At 44.2% G+C, this 14,706-nt stretch overlaps 1 protein-coding gene across 1 annotated transcript in view; it reads right to left on the bottom strand.

Annotated features, from left to right (window-relative positions):
- Positions 1-9,481, bottom strand: part of STX12 (syntaxin 12) — a 50,134-nt gene extending 40,653 nt beyond the window's left edge. The window contains exon 1 of the mRNA XM_012439961.3: positions 9,239-9,481. Within this exon, the coding sequence (XP_012295384.1) occupies positions 9,239-9,356 (118 nt within the window). The 5' untranslated portion in view covers positions 9,357-9,481. The remainder of the gene's footprint in view (positions 1-9,238) is intronic.
- Between the last annotated feature and the right edge of the window lie 5,225 nt (positions 9,482-14,706).

The following is a 14,706-nucleotide window of genomic DNA, read 5'->3' as shown; positions in this document are numbered from 1 at the left end:
GTGAATCACCTGAGGTCAGGAGTTCAAGACCAGCCTAGCCAACATGGTGAAACCCTGTCTTTACTAAAAATACAAAAATTAGGCAGGGCACAGTGGCTCACGCCTGTAATCCAGCACTTTGGGAGGCCAAGGCGGGCGGATCACGAGGTCAGGAGATCGAGACCATCCTAGCCAACATGGTGAAACCCTGTCTCTCCTAAAAACACAAAAAAATTAGCTGGGCATGGTGGTGAGATTGCAGTGAGCTGAGATCATGCCACTGCACTACAGGCTGGGTGACAGTGTGAGACTCTGTCTCAAAAAAAAAAAAAAAACCTCAAAATTAGGCCAGGCATGGTGGCTCACATCTGTAATCCCAGCACTTTGGGAGGCCAAGGCAGGCGGATCACAAGGTCAGGAGTTCAAGACTAGTCTGGCCAACATAGTGAAACTCCGTCTCAACTTGAACTACAAAAAATTAGTCAGGTATGGTGGTGTGTACCTGTAGTCCCCCCTACTCGGGAGGCTGAGGCAGGAGAATCACGTGAGCCTGGGAGGCAGAGGTTACAGTGAGTTGAGATGGTGCCACTGCACTCCAGCCCAGGCAACAGTGTGAGACTCCGTCTCAAGAATAAATAAATAAATAAAATAACAATAATGTCACCCGAGTGCCTACTATGTGCCAGGCAGTATAGTAGACACTTTCAAACATCCCCTTTTCTTTTTTTGGAGACAGAGTTTTGCTCTTGTTACCCAGGCTGGAGTGCAATAGTGCGATCTCGGCTCACCACAACCTCCGCCTCCCAGGTTCAAGCAATTCTCCTGCCTCAGCCTCCCGAGTAGCTGGGACTACAGGCGTGCGCCACCATGCCCGGCTAATTTTTGTATTTTTAGTAGAGACGGGGTTTCACCATGTTGACCAGGATGGTCTCGATCTTTTGACCTCATGATCCACCCGCCTCGTTCTCCCAAAGTGCTGGGATTACAGGTGTGAGCCACCGCGCCCGGCCCCTTTTTTTTTTTTTTTGAGACAGGGTCTCACTCTGTCACCCAGGCTGGAGTGCAGTATCATGATCTTGGCTCACTGCTACCTCCACCTCGTGGGCTCAAGTGATCTGCCCACTTCAGCCTCCCAAGTAGCTGGTACTACAAGCGCATGCCACCGTACGCAGCTAATTATTGTATTTTTGGTCGAGCTGGGGTTTCACCAAGTTGCCCAGGCTGGTCCTGAACTCCTGAGCTCAAGAGAACCACCCGCCTCAGCCTCCCAAAGTGCTGGGATTGCAGGTGTGCGCCACTGTGCCCAGCCTCAAACATCCTCTTTTAATAATTCCACTCATTTTATAAATGAGGTTACAGGGAAAATAACCTGCTTGAGATTAATACATGGAGGAGGAGGGATTCAGTCACAGATCTGTTGACCCCAAAGAGTCCATGATCTTTCTGACGTAGCTTTATCTTTCAAAAGCAAAGGAAGTCTGGGCGCCTGAAATCCCAGCACTCTGGGAGGCCAAGGTGGGCAGATCACCTGAGGTCAGGAGTTTGACACTAACCTGGCCAACATGATGAAACACTGTCTCTACAAAAAATACAACAATGAGTCGGGCATGGTGGTGCACACCTGTAATCCCGGCTATTCAGGAGGCTGAGGCAGGAGAATCACTTAAACCTGGGAGGCAGAAGTTGCAGTGAGCTGAGATCGCCCCACTGCACCCCAGCCTGGGAGACAAAGCAAGACTCCATCCCAAAAAAAAAAAAAAAAAAAAAGCAAAGGAAGACTTACTTGCTATGAGCAGGATTTATGCACAACTCAGAGGATTTGTACAATTTAGATAGCCAATGAGGTAGGGAGAGGAAAGATACTAAAAAAAGGAGGAACCAAATGAGCAAAATACAAACCGAAATATAAAGTTGAGGAATGTAAAGAAAATAGCCTGCCTAGCAAAGAGTGAGGAGAGTAGAAAATATGGCTAATTTGTGTTAAAATCACAGAGAGTGAAAGCAAGGTGGAATGTTAAGATCTGATTCAGCAGACGAGAGACAGCCACTGTAGGCTCTTGAGGAAGTGAGCAGTGTAATAAAAACAGGACTTTAGACATATTGCTGATAGCATTATCAGTATAAACTAGAATGGGGTGAGACCATAATCAGAGACACTATGAGTATGCTGTTGGAATACAGATGTTGAGCTGATGAAGACTTAAGAGGATGGCAAAGAAACAAAAAATAAAGGGCAAACATGAAAATAACTTTGAAAGTAGAACCCCAAGGATTTTATAATAATCCGTTTTAAAATTTCAACTCTTATTGCTTTGGGAGACTGAGGTGGGAGGATGACTTGAAGTCAGGAAATCAAGACCAGCCTGGGCAACACACCGAGACCCCCATCTCTCAAACATGTTTATAATTTGCCAGGTGCAGTGGCATATACCTGTAGTCCTAGCTACTTGGCAGACTGAAGTAGGAGGATCGCTAAAGTCCAAGAGTTTCAGGTTACAGTGGGCTTTGATTGCACCACTGCATTCCAGTCTGGGTGACAGAGTGAGAACTCGATTCTTCTTATTTTGTTAGTGAACAAGATCACATCAATTAGCAACATAAATAACAGAAATGCTGTTTTTTTTGTTTTGTTTTGTTTTGTTTTGTTTCTGAGATGAAATCTCGCTCTGTCACCCAGCACTCTGGGGAGCCAAGACCTCAGGTGATCTGCCCGCTTCGGCCTCCCAAAGTGCTGGGATTACAGGCGTTAGCCACCGCACTCGGCCAGAAATGCTGTTCTTAATCCCTTCAGAGTTAACTTTGAGGCCAACAGGTTTTTAGCTATATCTGCCTCAGCATTACTTGCCCAGATGCTTTGTTCCACAGTAAGTCAAATATTTTTCCTCTGTACCCAACACATACTGATAACCACCACTTGTACCAGGCAGTCAACCTCAGCTGTACCTGTAACAACCCACGCAGTGAGCTGCCGTATCTCAGGCTGATGTGCTCAGCAATTCCAACCCCACATCTGTAGTTGAACAGTTTAGAAAAAAGAGTAACTATTCTCTCAAACTTTTAATGGGTACGATTCCTTGCAGGGCTGTATGGGCGTGTGGGTACATATATATATGTCTGTGAGCTTACATTCTAAGGGTATATTTGGGTGTGCTGGCTTCTTGGAGACGTTTGGGGATAGGCACTAGCTTGATAACTGAAGGCTTCTTGGAGACATTTGGGGATAGGCACTAGCTTGATAACTGAGTAGATGCAATGTCATCCCATCAATTTCAAACTCCCCATTTCTCACCAAACAATTCCAAGGGAAAAATTTCAACTCACACTGCTTAGGGTCATAGGATATGGTAGGTACCACACAGTACAAGGGGAAAGAGGCAGGAAGAGTTCCAAAACGGTAGAAATGCCTCATTCATTCAAATCAATTGGATACAATGTATTATGCATCAAGATCCTATGTGATGTAATCCCTGGTTACCTTTCTGGCCTCTTTTCCTATTCTGCCTCCCTTTTCTAACTGTACTCCAGCCACACGAGCCTCCTTCTTGCTTTTCTTTGAACACAAAATCTTTGCTCTTGCCCTCTACCTAGAATGCCTTCCCCAGCTACTCACACAGCTCTCTCACTCACTTCATTCATGTCTACTCACTCAAATGTCACCTCCTTAGAGAAGCCTTCCTTGATCAACTAAAATAGTACACCCACCCTCCCTCTTCCCTCACTCTCTATCCACTTTCCCTGCTTTTTCTTCAGAGCATTTATTATTACTTGACATTATTTTTATGTGTATGTACATATGTGTGTACACACACAAACACACATGTTGTGGTCCGTGAGATCGGCACGTCTGCCGGGGGTCTCTTGACCAGCAAGAGGGTCCCAATACCTGGAAGAGAGAGTGCGCAGAAGAAAAGAACGACAGGAAAGTTTTGGGGATCTGGAGGGCTGACGAGGATTGCCCAAGTCAGCAATTTATTTTGTGCACAGGGTCTCATTATATACCCTTTAGCCTGCAGTGGCTGACATCAGGTTACTTAGTGAGGTAACTACAACAAAGGAGAAGAGAGAATCACAACATTACAAGCCTAGGGTTCAAGTTAAAACTAGTAAAAGGAGAAGCATACAATCAACTGTCATAAAGATTGATCAAGAAGTCATAAAACAAACAGGTGACCTTTTCTACTTATCCGATAATCAGAAACACAGAAACAAGATCAATTTTACAATGGTCAAACCAAGGTATAAATCTTAGAGGTAACAATTTCAAATGTCATATGAATAGTTACAAGTTTCAGTGAGTACCTGGTAACGGAGTCATAAAACAAGCCCAGAGCAGAAACTTCAAGACATAGCATGTGCAGTGAAACCACACAGCCTTCACCCAGCCAGGCTGTCAGATCAGTGAACCAGAAAACTTCTGCAAAATCAAACTTCTTGCACTTCCTTCTTTCCCTTAGCTCGACTGCGTCCAGAAGGGGAGAAATGTGTCTGGGCTCAAACTCCATTATGGCGGAGACACTTAGGGGTCTCTACGCTGGAGCGATCCCCACATCTCCCCCCGATTTATTTTTTTAAATGCAGTTCAAATATTTTGAGCTGCAAACGCTGGAGGGAGGAGAACACAAGGCGAAAGATAAATGGCAGAAGGATGACAAGCAGAAGGACACAGCCAGCAACGGCCAGAATGGTGGAAAAGGATGGCAGGTGAAAACCACGGGTCCAGGAAAACAAAGTATTAACAATATCACGGGCAATAGTATCATCCCGCGGAAGATCCTGGCGTGAAAAATCAATAGCATGAATTTGGTGTTGAAGTTTGAGAACATCAATGGACAAGTTATGGACACACACACACAGACACACATACACACGCAGTCAGGAAAGGGATTTTATCTCTTGTTCACTGCTTTACCCCAGCACGCAGCAGGTGCTCCAAGAATATTTGTTGCATAGCCGATCAACGGATCTTTCATGTTTGGGACTGAGATAAGTACTGGAACTATAAAGATGAGTAAGTCATGTCCCTTGCCTCAAAGGAGCTAAAAATCTGGCAGAGGAGATGAACACACCACAAGAAGAGAAAGCACCACGGCTTCAGGTATTTCCCCCACAGAGTGTCCTCTGGAGAGTAAAAAAACAAGTTATTTGCATATTTGTAAACCTGAATGTTAACTGCTATAGCACTGTTATTTATTTATTTTTTATTTATTTAGAGACAAAGTATTGCTCTGGCACTCAGGCTGCAGTACAGTGGCATAATCACAGCTCACTGCAGCCTCCAACTCCTAGACTCAAGAGATTCTCCAGCCTCAGCCTCCTGAGTAACTGGGACTACAGGCACATGCTACCATGTCTGGTTAATCTTTAAATTTTTTTGTAGAGATGGGGTCTTGCTATGTTGTCCAGGCTGGTCTCAAACTCCTGGCCTCAAGTAATCTTCTCTCCTCAGCCTCCTAAAGTTCTGGGATTACAGGTGTGAGCCACTGAGCACAGCTCAGAACTGTAATAATAATGAAAAATTATAAAAAGACAAATTGCTGGTCATAAAAGACAGACCTAGCTCCAAATTCATATACTGTCATTTGTTAGCAGGGCAACTATTTAACCTTTCTCAGTTTGTTTCCTAACACATAACATGGAAATGATGTTGGTGCTTCAGAGTTGTTATAAAATAATGCATGTGAAGCATTTTTCATACTGCCTGGCATACAGTATATACTCAAATGTTAGCTATTAATATTACTCACAGTTGACTTCAATGATTCCCTTGGGCCCAATGCCCAATCAATAGCTAAATCTTACCAATTCTATCACCAAGGAAACCTATCCTGTCCTTTCCTTTCATTTTCACAGCCCTAACTGGTATCTCTGATTCCAGTCTCTCTCCCCTTGAATTCAATTCACAGTTTCCTAAAGAATTAAATCCAAGCTCCTTAGCTTAGCATTTAACATCCTTCATGTTTGGGCCCCAATTTACCTTTCAATTCTTTTTCTTCCCACTACTTTCTGGAATCTACCACTCTAGCCAAATTAAATTACTCTTCTAGATATACCCTATGCTTTCCCACTATGATGCCTATTCATTTTATTCCCTCCTGGAATTTTCTTCTTCTCTTTACCTTCAAAGGTCCAAATCTTTCTATCCTCTTTCCAGACATAACTCAAATGCCAGAATGCCTTCTCAATTAAAAACGATCTCTCAGCCGGGCACAGTGGCTCATGCCTGTAATCCCAGCACTTTGAGAGGCTGAGGTGGGTGGATCACGAGGTCAGGCATTCAAGACCAGCCTGACCAATATGGTGAAACCCCATCTCTACTAAAAATACAAAAAAAAATTATCTGGGTGTGGTGGCACATGCCTATAATCCCAGCTACTCAGGAGGGTGAGACGGGAGAATCACTTGAATCTGGGAGGCAGAGGTTTAATGAGCTTAGATAGTGCCACTGCACTCCAGCCTGGGCAACAGAGCAAGACTCTGTCTAAAACAAAACAAAACAAACAAACAAAAAAAACTCTCTCTCCCCAGAATACCTGCATGTTATTTATATCTCTTCTATAGCACCAATCCCTTTCAACTTTATATTTTGGTTATGTACTCCACAGGTTCCCTGTTGAAAGATCCATGCCAGTTCCAATACTTACTACATACTCAAATAAATGAAGGTTGAAGGCCAGGCATAGTGGTTCACACCTGTAATCCTAGCCTATTGGGAAGTCTATTGGGTAAATGACTTAAGCTCAGGAGTTCGAGACCAGCTTGGGCAACATGGTGAAACTCCATCTCTTTTTTTTATTTTTTTTTTGTAGAGACGGGGTTTCACCATGTTGGCCAGGATGGTCTCGCTCTCTTGACCTTGTGATCTACCCGCCTCAGTCTCCCAAAGTGCTGGGATTACAGACATGAGACACCAAGCCCAGCCACTGAGCCACCACGCCTGGCCACCCATCTCTACAAAAAATATAAAAATTAACCAGGCATGATGGTCCACACCTGTAGTCCCAGCTACCTGTAAGGCTAAAGCAGGAGGATGGCTTGAGCCAGGGAAGTTGAAGCTGCAGTGAGCTGAGATCATGCCACTGCACTTCAGCCTGGGTGACAGAGTAAGGCCTTGTCTCAAAATAAAAATTTAAATTTAAATATGTCAGAGCTACCTTTGGGAGTATTCTGGTTAAAATATATATGTATATGTACGTATATATATGAAGTGGATAGATGGATACATGTTGAATGAATATTTCACAGATATTAAAATTAGATTTAGCTTCAACAAGAAAATTTCAGCCTTGAACTAGAATTTTCTGATCTAATCTGTATTACAGCTCCTTCACAAAAAGAAACTGAAACAAAAAGTACTGTATTTTCTAACCAGTGGTCATATTAATTTTTTTTACTTCTAGATTTTAACAGGTCACATAGTCTTCCTTTCTTCCAAATCTCCCAGTCTCAATCCCTTTTGATCAGAAACTTTCTACTTTTTAAATTCTACAATATACATTTAACTATAAAAGCAAAGTGAGCCAGGCGCGGTGGCTCACGCCTGTATTCCCAGCACTTTGGGAGGCCGAGGCAGGTGGATCACGAGGTCAAGAGATCGAGACCATCCTGGTCAACATGGTGAAACCCCGTCTCTACTAAAAATACAAAAATTAGCTGGGCATGGTGGCACGCGCCTGTAGTCCCAGCTACTCGGGAGGCTGAGGCAGGAGAATTGCTTGAACCCAGGAGGCGGAGGTTGCGGTGGGCCGAGATCGCGCCATTGCACTCCAGCCTGGGTAACAAGAGCGAAACTCCGTCTTAAAAAAAAAAAAAAAGCAAAGTGAGCATGGGCCACATAGTGAGACCCCATCCCTACAAAAAATTTAAAAATTAGCCTGGAATGATAGTGCATCCCTGTAGTCCTCACTACTTAGGAAGCTGATCAGAAATTCAAGGTTACAGTAAGCTAGGATCGTACCACTTCACTCAGAACACTGCACTCTGCCTGGATGACAGAGCTAGACTTTGTCTCAAAAAAATAATTTAAAAATATTTTTTAAAACTTTCAAAAATTAAAAAAAAATTAGGCTGGGCACTGTGGCTGACGCCTGTAATCCCAGCACTTTGGGAGGCTGAGGTGGGAGAACTGCTTGTGCCCAGGGGTTTGAGACTAGCCTGGGCAACATAGCGAGACCACATCTCTACAAAAAAGAAATTTTTTTAAAGTTTAAAAACTAAAGCAAAGTGATATTCTTTAAAATATAGAATATAATTGTAATTCAGGACTAACTAGTTCTACCTATTAGCAGAGTACACCAAGCTCACAAAACACAATAATAAACAACAAGGAGGATGATCACCATTCTTTCCAAGTAAAGCTGCTGTTGATCTCCTGTTTATAAGGCTCTAAGATGAATTTCAAGCACAAGAAACACCCCGTATTTGGCTCATTGGAGAGGAGGGAGTTTTAAGACAAGCAATACCATTCTTAATTCCACCAACAACTCTACCATGCCTTACTTGTTATGTGGTTGTGGCTAAGTCTCTGAGCTTCCCTGTGTACCAGATTTGTTCAAGAGCAGCTAAGTATGGAAGGAAAACAAAAATCTCATCTGCCTGAAATCAAAAATATACCCCAATTCTTTGTTAAAAAAGACAAAATAATATAAATGGAAATGTTGTTGGTGAATTCTCTTTATTAAAACAGAAGTCATCCCACCTCTCAAATACCAGTCATTGTGTCTGATTTCCGAATTCATTACAGGAAGAACTGTGTATGAAGTCACCCAAACACATGCACTCTCCACTTCCCTTAATTGAAAGCTGCTGATTTCCGAGGAGCCAGGGGCTGAGCAGAATGTAAACCTAAAGCCTAAATCAGTAAACAATCCCATCCAAACTGGCCTAAGAGGAAAGCGAGGTGGATAGGGAGGAAGGTGGATGACAGGAGAAACTCGGCTGACCACTGCGCCAAGTCAACGCGCTCACAGCTCTCGAGGTGACACACACGCCCCTTCCTACACTCGGGCTGTCAAGGCGGCTGTTTTGGCCCCAGTACCGTGGGGGCAGAACTCCAGAAAAGAAACTGGAGCTTCAGCTGGGGCCGGGGACCCTAGGGCAGCACGGGCCTGACAGACTAGGGGATGGCAGCCCACCGCCCCCAGGGTGGACAGCTCCAGATGTGGCCTCGGCCGTAGCCCCAGCCGGGTTCCACGTCCCGGCAGCCTAACCCAGGCCTGTCCCCGGGACAGCTCCCGCCCCCCAGCTCGGTGCCCCGGCTCACTGGCTTGACTGATCCGCTGGATGTTGCCGCTGCACGTCTGGATGATGCTGCTGAAGTCCCGGAGCTGGGGCCCTGAGGGCCCCGGGTTCCGGTACATGTCTAAGGGACCGTATGACATGACGAGGAGCTGAGACCTGCTCGCCCTACACCGCTGTCCTACCGGAAGCAGCCGCCAACCGGGATCCGCAGGCTGACAGAGAAACCGGGAAGAGCAAAGGCGGGGTAGGAGCTGAGGCTGCGTGCGCACTAGCCCCACCCTCACGCAGCGCGCATGCGTCATCCCCACCCCGCTCCATAGTGCGCAGGCGCCGCTGGGACTGGGGCGGAGACTGTAGCTTAGAGACAAGACGACTCCCCGAGGCCTCGGGATGCAGGGCGGGGCGATGACGTCACCTAGTTGGGGCTGAGATTGGATGCGCTTGGGTGCAGGTGGTGTTTCTCGCCAGGGCACAGTGACAAGAGGCAAGAATATTCGATTTACATAAAACTGTACCAGATGATCTGAGCCCTTACATCCTATTCTCTTCTGAGAATTCAGGCCCAAATATGGGAGAATTCAACGTTGAAACTCAGACCCGGAATCAAATCATAACCCGAAATTCCTCTCTACTTCCATTCCCCAGGGCTTTGGTAGTAGTTGCGGTTTCCAAACCGCTTTCAATTCTCCCTCCACCCCTCTTCTAATCTAAACAATAAAATAATAATGTTTATTGAGCACATACTATGTGTGAATCCTCACCGCAATTCACTTGTTCATAAGATCTTTCACAGCAAGGGACGATGCTCTATCTATATTTTTATCATTAGACTAGATAACAGAGAGTCGGTTTTTTAAATGTTGAAGTAAAGTAACTCATCAAAGTAAGCATTATTATTTTCCCTATTTCCAATGAGAAAATTAAGACCAGCGAGGTTAATTCACTTTGCTGAAGTTTGACTGCAAAATCCAAACGCTAAGCTGACTCTATCCTGATCTCGCTACTTTTCTAAAATTCATTCTCTTCTAAATCTCTCCCAAATAACTTCTTCTCTATCCCAAACCAGGATTTCTTGAAGAACTAGACTCTTTAAATTTAAAAATCATCCCCTTAAGTAATTTGGAATGCATGATCTCAATGTTCCCACAGAAGGCTGCATTTTTGTAAGCGTATGTTAATAGGAAAGACATAGGATTTTGGTTTGGCAGGAGATCAAGATGGTGAGAAGTGAAGGAGAACTGGCTGCGTTTCCTGTGTTCTACACCCTACCCCACCCCAGCCTGCTTTGGAGTCTTGGGAAAATGCAGAGACAGAAAGCTGCTTGCCTAGGTGAAAGGAGACCCCAAGTGAATGAGCCTGTATTCAGCCTTAGGGTTTTTTCTTTATTTTCTTTTTAATTTAATTTAATTTTTTTGAGACAGGTTCTCGCTCTGTCACACAGGCTGGAGTGCAGTGGCACGATCTCGGCTCACTGTAACCTCCCTCACCTGGGCTCAAGCGATTCTCACACCTCAGCCTTGGAGTAGCTGGGATTACAGGCACGTGCCACTATGCCTGGCTAATTTTTATATTTTTTTTGTAGTGATGGGGTTTGGCCACGTTGCCCAGCCTGGTCTCGAACTCCTGGGCTCAAGCGATCTGCCCACCAGCCTTAGGATTTTTTAAGCGTGGCTGTCTCTATTTTTCGTTGGAGAATTTATGAGAGCATTTTTTTTTTTCTCTTTATAAAGAATTTTTGTTGTTGTTGTTGTTGTTTTTTGAGATGGAGTCTTGCTCTGTTGCCCAGGCTAGAGTACAATGGTGCGATCTCGGCTCACCTCCACCTTCCAGGTTCAAGCGATTCTCCCACCTCAGCCTCCCAAGTAGCTGAGATTACAGGCATGCACCACTACAGCCTGGCTAATTTTTGTATTTTTAGTAGAGACCGGGTTTCAGCATGTTGGTCAGGCTGGTCTCGAACTCCTGACCTCAGGTGATCTGCCTGCCTCGGCCTCCCAAAGTGCTGGGATTACAGGCATGAGACACCAAGCCTGACCTGTTTTGGTTATTATTATAAAACCTTACCCTTTCTTATCTTATAGCAAGTCATGTAAATTACACATTTTTCCCTATACAATAGTCCTGAGAAATTTTTCATCTACATTTGACACTAAAGTGAAGTTCATTAAAGGTATTTTTCTTTTAGGAATTAAAAATAGTATTTTCTTTCTCCATAAAAAATAAAAGTGGTTTTTAAGCTGGGTGCAGTAGTTCACACCTGGAATCCCAGCACTTTGGGAGGCTGAGGCGGGGTGATCGCTTGAGCAAAGGAGTTAGAGACCAGCCTGGGTAAAATGTCGAAACCCTGTCTTTTCCAAAAATACAAAAATTACCCAGGGACAGTGGCCCAGGCCTGTAGTCCCAGCTACTTGGGAGGCTGAGACAGGAGTGTAGCTTAATCCTGGGAGGCGAAGGTTGCAGTGAGCATCTCTCATAGCAGTAAATCTGTGCCTTGCAAATACTGGATGTCAAACAAACATTTATTAAATTAACACATGAATAATTTAAAAATAATAATTTTATCATTTCCTAAATGCCTATTAGGTGCCAGGCAGTGTGAACACATTTTGTGTACATTATCAGTAATCTCCAAAATAAAGCACATCTGATAAAGACCACCTGTAGTCTGACAAAGTTAAGTTTATTAACTTGCTGCTGCAAGGGAAACTGAACACCAAAGGAATCACGGAGCATTTCACAAAACACAGGCAGACAATTAGTTATTCTAGGATTTGGGAGAAAGAAATGTAGATAAAATTTTAAAGAAGCAGTGTTTTGATAGTCCCGAAACACACCAGGCTATGTGTAAACAGATTATCATCAGGCCCCAGCTAACAAGAGGACTCGGGATCTGTTTCCTAGGAAACCATGATGCCAAGATAAATGTAGAATGTTGTGCCTGGAAACCCCTTATCTGAAGCTCTGCACCTGGGTTAGAAATTGAGGCTGCTCTTCTGCGTCAAAGAAACTGATCCTCCAGGTAAGAGTGGTATATTCCATTCTCAACTGATAATTCAAACAGCAAATTTTCTAAAAATCTATGACTTTAGAGAAAATGTCTCTCAGCACTACATAGTTTTGTTAATTAATGAAAGTAGTCTTCATGAGTTTGCACCCATCAAGGTGATATTAACTCCTTGGTATGGATAAAGAAACTGGAAATTCTGACTGGGTGCGGTGGCTCACACCTGTAATCCCAGCACTTTGAGAGACCGAGGCGGGCAGATCACGAGGTCAGGAGTTTGAGACCAGACTGCCCAACATGCTGAAACCCCGTCTCTACTAAAAATACAAAAATTAGCTGGGTGTGGTGGTGGGTGCCTGTAATCCCAGCTACTCGGGAGGCTGAGGCAGGAGAATCGCTTGAATCCAGGAGGCAGAGTTTGCAGTGAGCCGAGATCGTGCCATTGCACTCTAGCCTGGGTGACAAGAGCAATACTCCGTCTGAAAAAAAAAAAAAGGAAAGAAACTGGAGATTCTGGGTACTTGCCTAATGTCATACAGCTGTTAAGTGACAGAGCCAGGATTCACATGCACCTTGTGACCCAGCAATTCTATTCCTAACTATATACCCAACTATATGTGTTCTAAAAACCAGGTATAGTTCATAGGAGCATTTTTAGGACCAAGCAGCATTTTTCTATACTTAATTATTTATTTATTTTATTTATTTATTTATTTTTTTTGAGACAGGCTGGAGTGCAGTGGCGTGATCTTGACTCACTGTGGCCTCAATCTCCCTGGCTCAAGCCATCCTCCCATCTCAGGCCTCCAAGTACCTGGGACAACAGGCACGCGCCACTACACCTGGCTAATTTTTGTATTTTATGTAGAGATAGGGTCTTGCTGTGTTGCCCAGGCTGGTCTCAAACTTCTGCACTCAAGTAATTCACCCATCTCAGCCTCCCAAAGTGCTGGGATTACAGCAGTGAGCTACCACACTCAGCCCTTACATTTAATTTTTATTGAGTTATAATTGATATTCAATAGAATGCACAGATATTAAGCATTCAGCTCAATGGATTTTGACAATTGTACACACCCATATTACTTCCACACCCTAACCAAGAGACAGAACATTTTCATCATCACCCCAGAAAGTTTCCTTGACCTATGCTCCTTTCTAATTCATTTCCCTCATCACTGGAAATTACTTTCTGATTATTATTATTATTTTTTTTTGAGATGGAGTCTCACTCTGTCACCCAGGCTAGAGTGCAGTGCAGTGGTGCGATCTCAGATCACTGCAATTTCCACCTCCTGGGTTCAAGTGATTCTTCTGCCTCAGCCTCCCAAATAGTTGGGACTACAAGCATGCGCCATCATGCCTGGCTGATTTTTTTGTATTTTTAGTAGAGATGGGGTTTCACCATGTTGGTCAGGCTGGTCTAGAATGATCCGCCTGCCTAAGCCTCTCAAAGTGCTGGGATTATAAGCATGAGCCACCATACCTGGTCTTTACTTTTTGATTTTCATCACTGCAGATTAGCTTTGTCTACTCTTGGACTTCATATTTTATATATTCTTCAGTGTTTGGCTTTTTTCAATTAACACAGTGTTTTTGAGCTTTATCCATGATGTTGCCTGTATCAGTAGTTTGGTCTTTTTTATTACTGATTAGTTTCCTCATAAGAATATATTTAGAGTTTTGTTGTTGTTGTTGTTGTTGTTGTTGTTTGAGGCGGAGTTTCGCTCTTGTTACCCAGGCTGGAGTGCAATGGCGCGATCTCGGCTCACTGCAACCTCTGCCTCCTGGGTTCAGGCAATTCTCCTGCCTCAGCCTCCTGAGTAACTGGGACTACAGGCATGCGCCACTGTGCCCAGCTAATTTTTTGTATTTTTAGTAGAGACGGGGTTTCACCATATTGACCAGGATGGTCTCGATCTCTTGACCTCGTGATCCACCTGCCTCGGTCTCCCAAAGTGCTGGGATTACAAGTGTGAGCCACCGCGCCCGGCGTTGTTGTTTTTGAGATGGAGTCTTGCTCTGTCGCCCAAGCTAGAGCACAGTGGCATGATCTCGGCTCACTGCAACCTCCGCCTTCCAGGTTCAAGTGATTCTCCTGCCTCAGCTTCCTGTGTAGCTGGGATTACAGGCACCCGCCACCGCACCTGGCTAATTTTTGTATTTTTAGTAGAGATGGGATTTCACCATCTTGGCCAGGCTGGTCTTGAACTCCTAACTTCATGATCCACCTGCCTCAGCCTCCCAAAGTGCTGGGATTACAGGCGTGAGCCACTGTGCCTGGCCACTACTTACAGTTTGATTATCCATTCTCTTATTGATGGATGCTTGTATCATTTCAAATTTGGTGTTTTTATAAAGTTGATAGCAATATTTATTTTCACTAGTTCCAAACTGGAAACACCCCAAATATCCATCAATAGAGGGTTGGATAAACTGTGGTATTATAGAGCACAAAAATAAATGGCCCACTGCTGTGTGAACAG

The sequence above is a fragment of the Aotus nancymaae genome, unplaced genomic scaffold, assembly GCF_030222135.1.
Source record: "Aotus nancymaae isolate 86718 unplaced genomic scaffold, 86718_ANA_hifiasm-v0.15.2.pri h1tg000053l, whole genome shotgun sequence".
In the NCBI taxonomy this organism is placed as follows: Eukaryota; Metazoa; Chordata; class Mammalia; order Primates; family Aotidae; genus Aotus; species Aotus nancymaae.
This window is presented reverse-complemented; position numbering and strand designations above follow the sequence as displayed.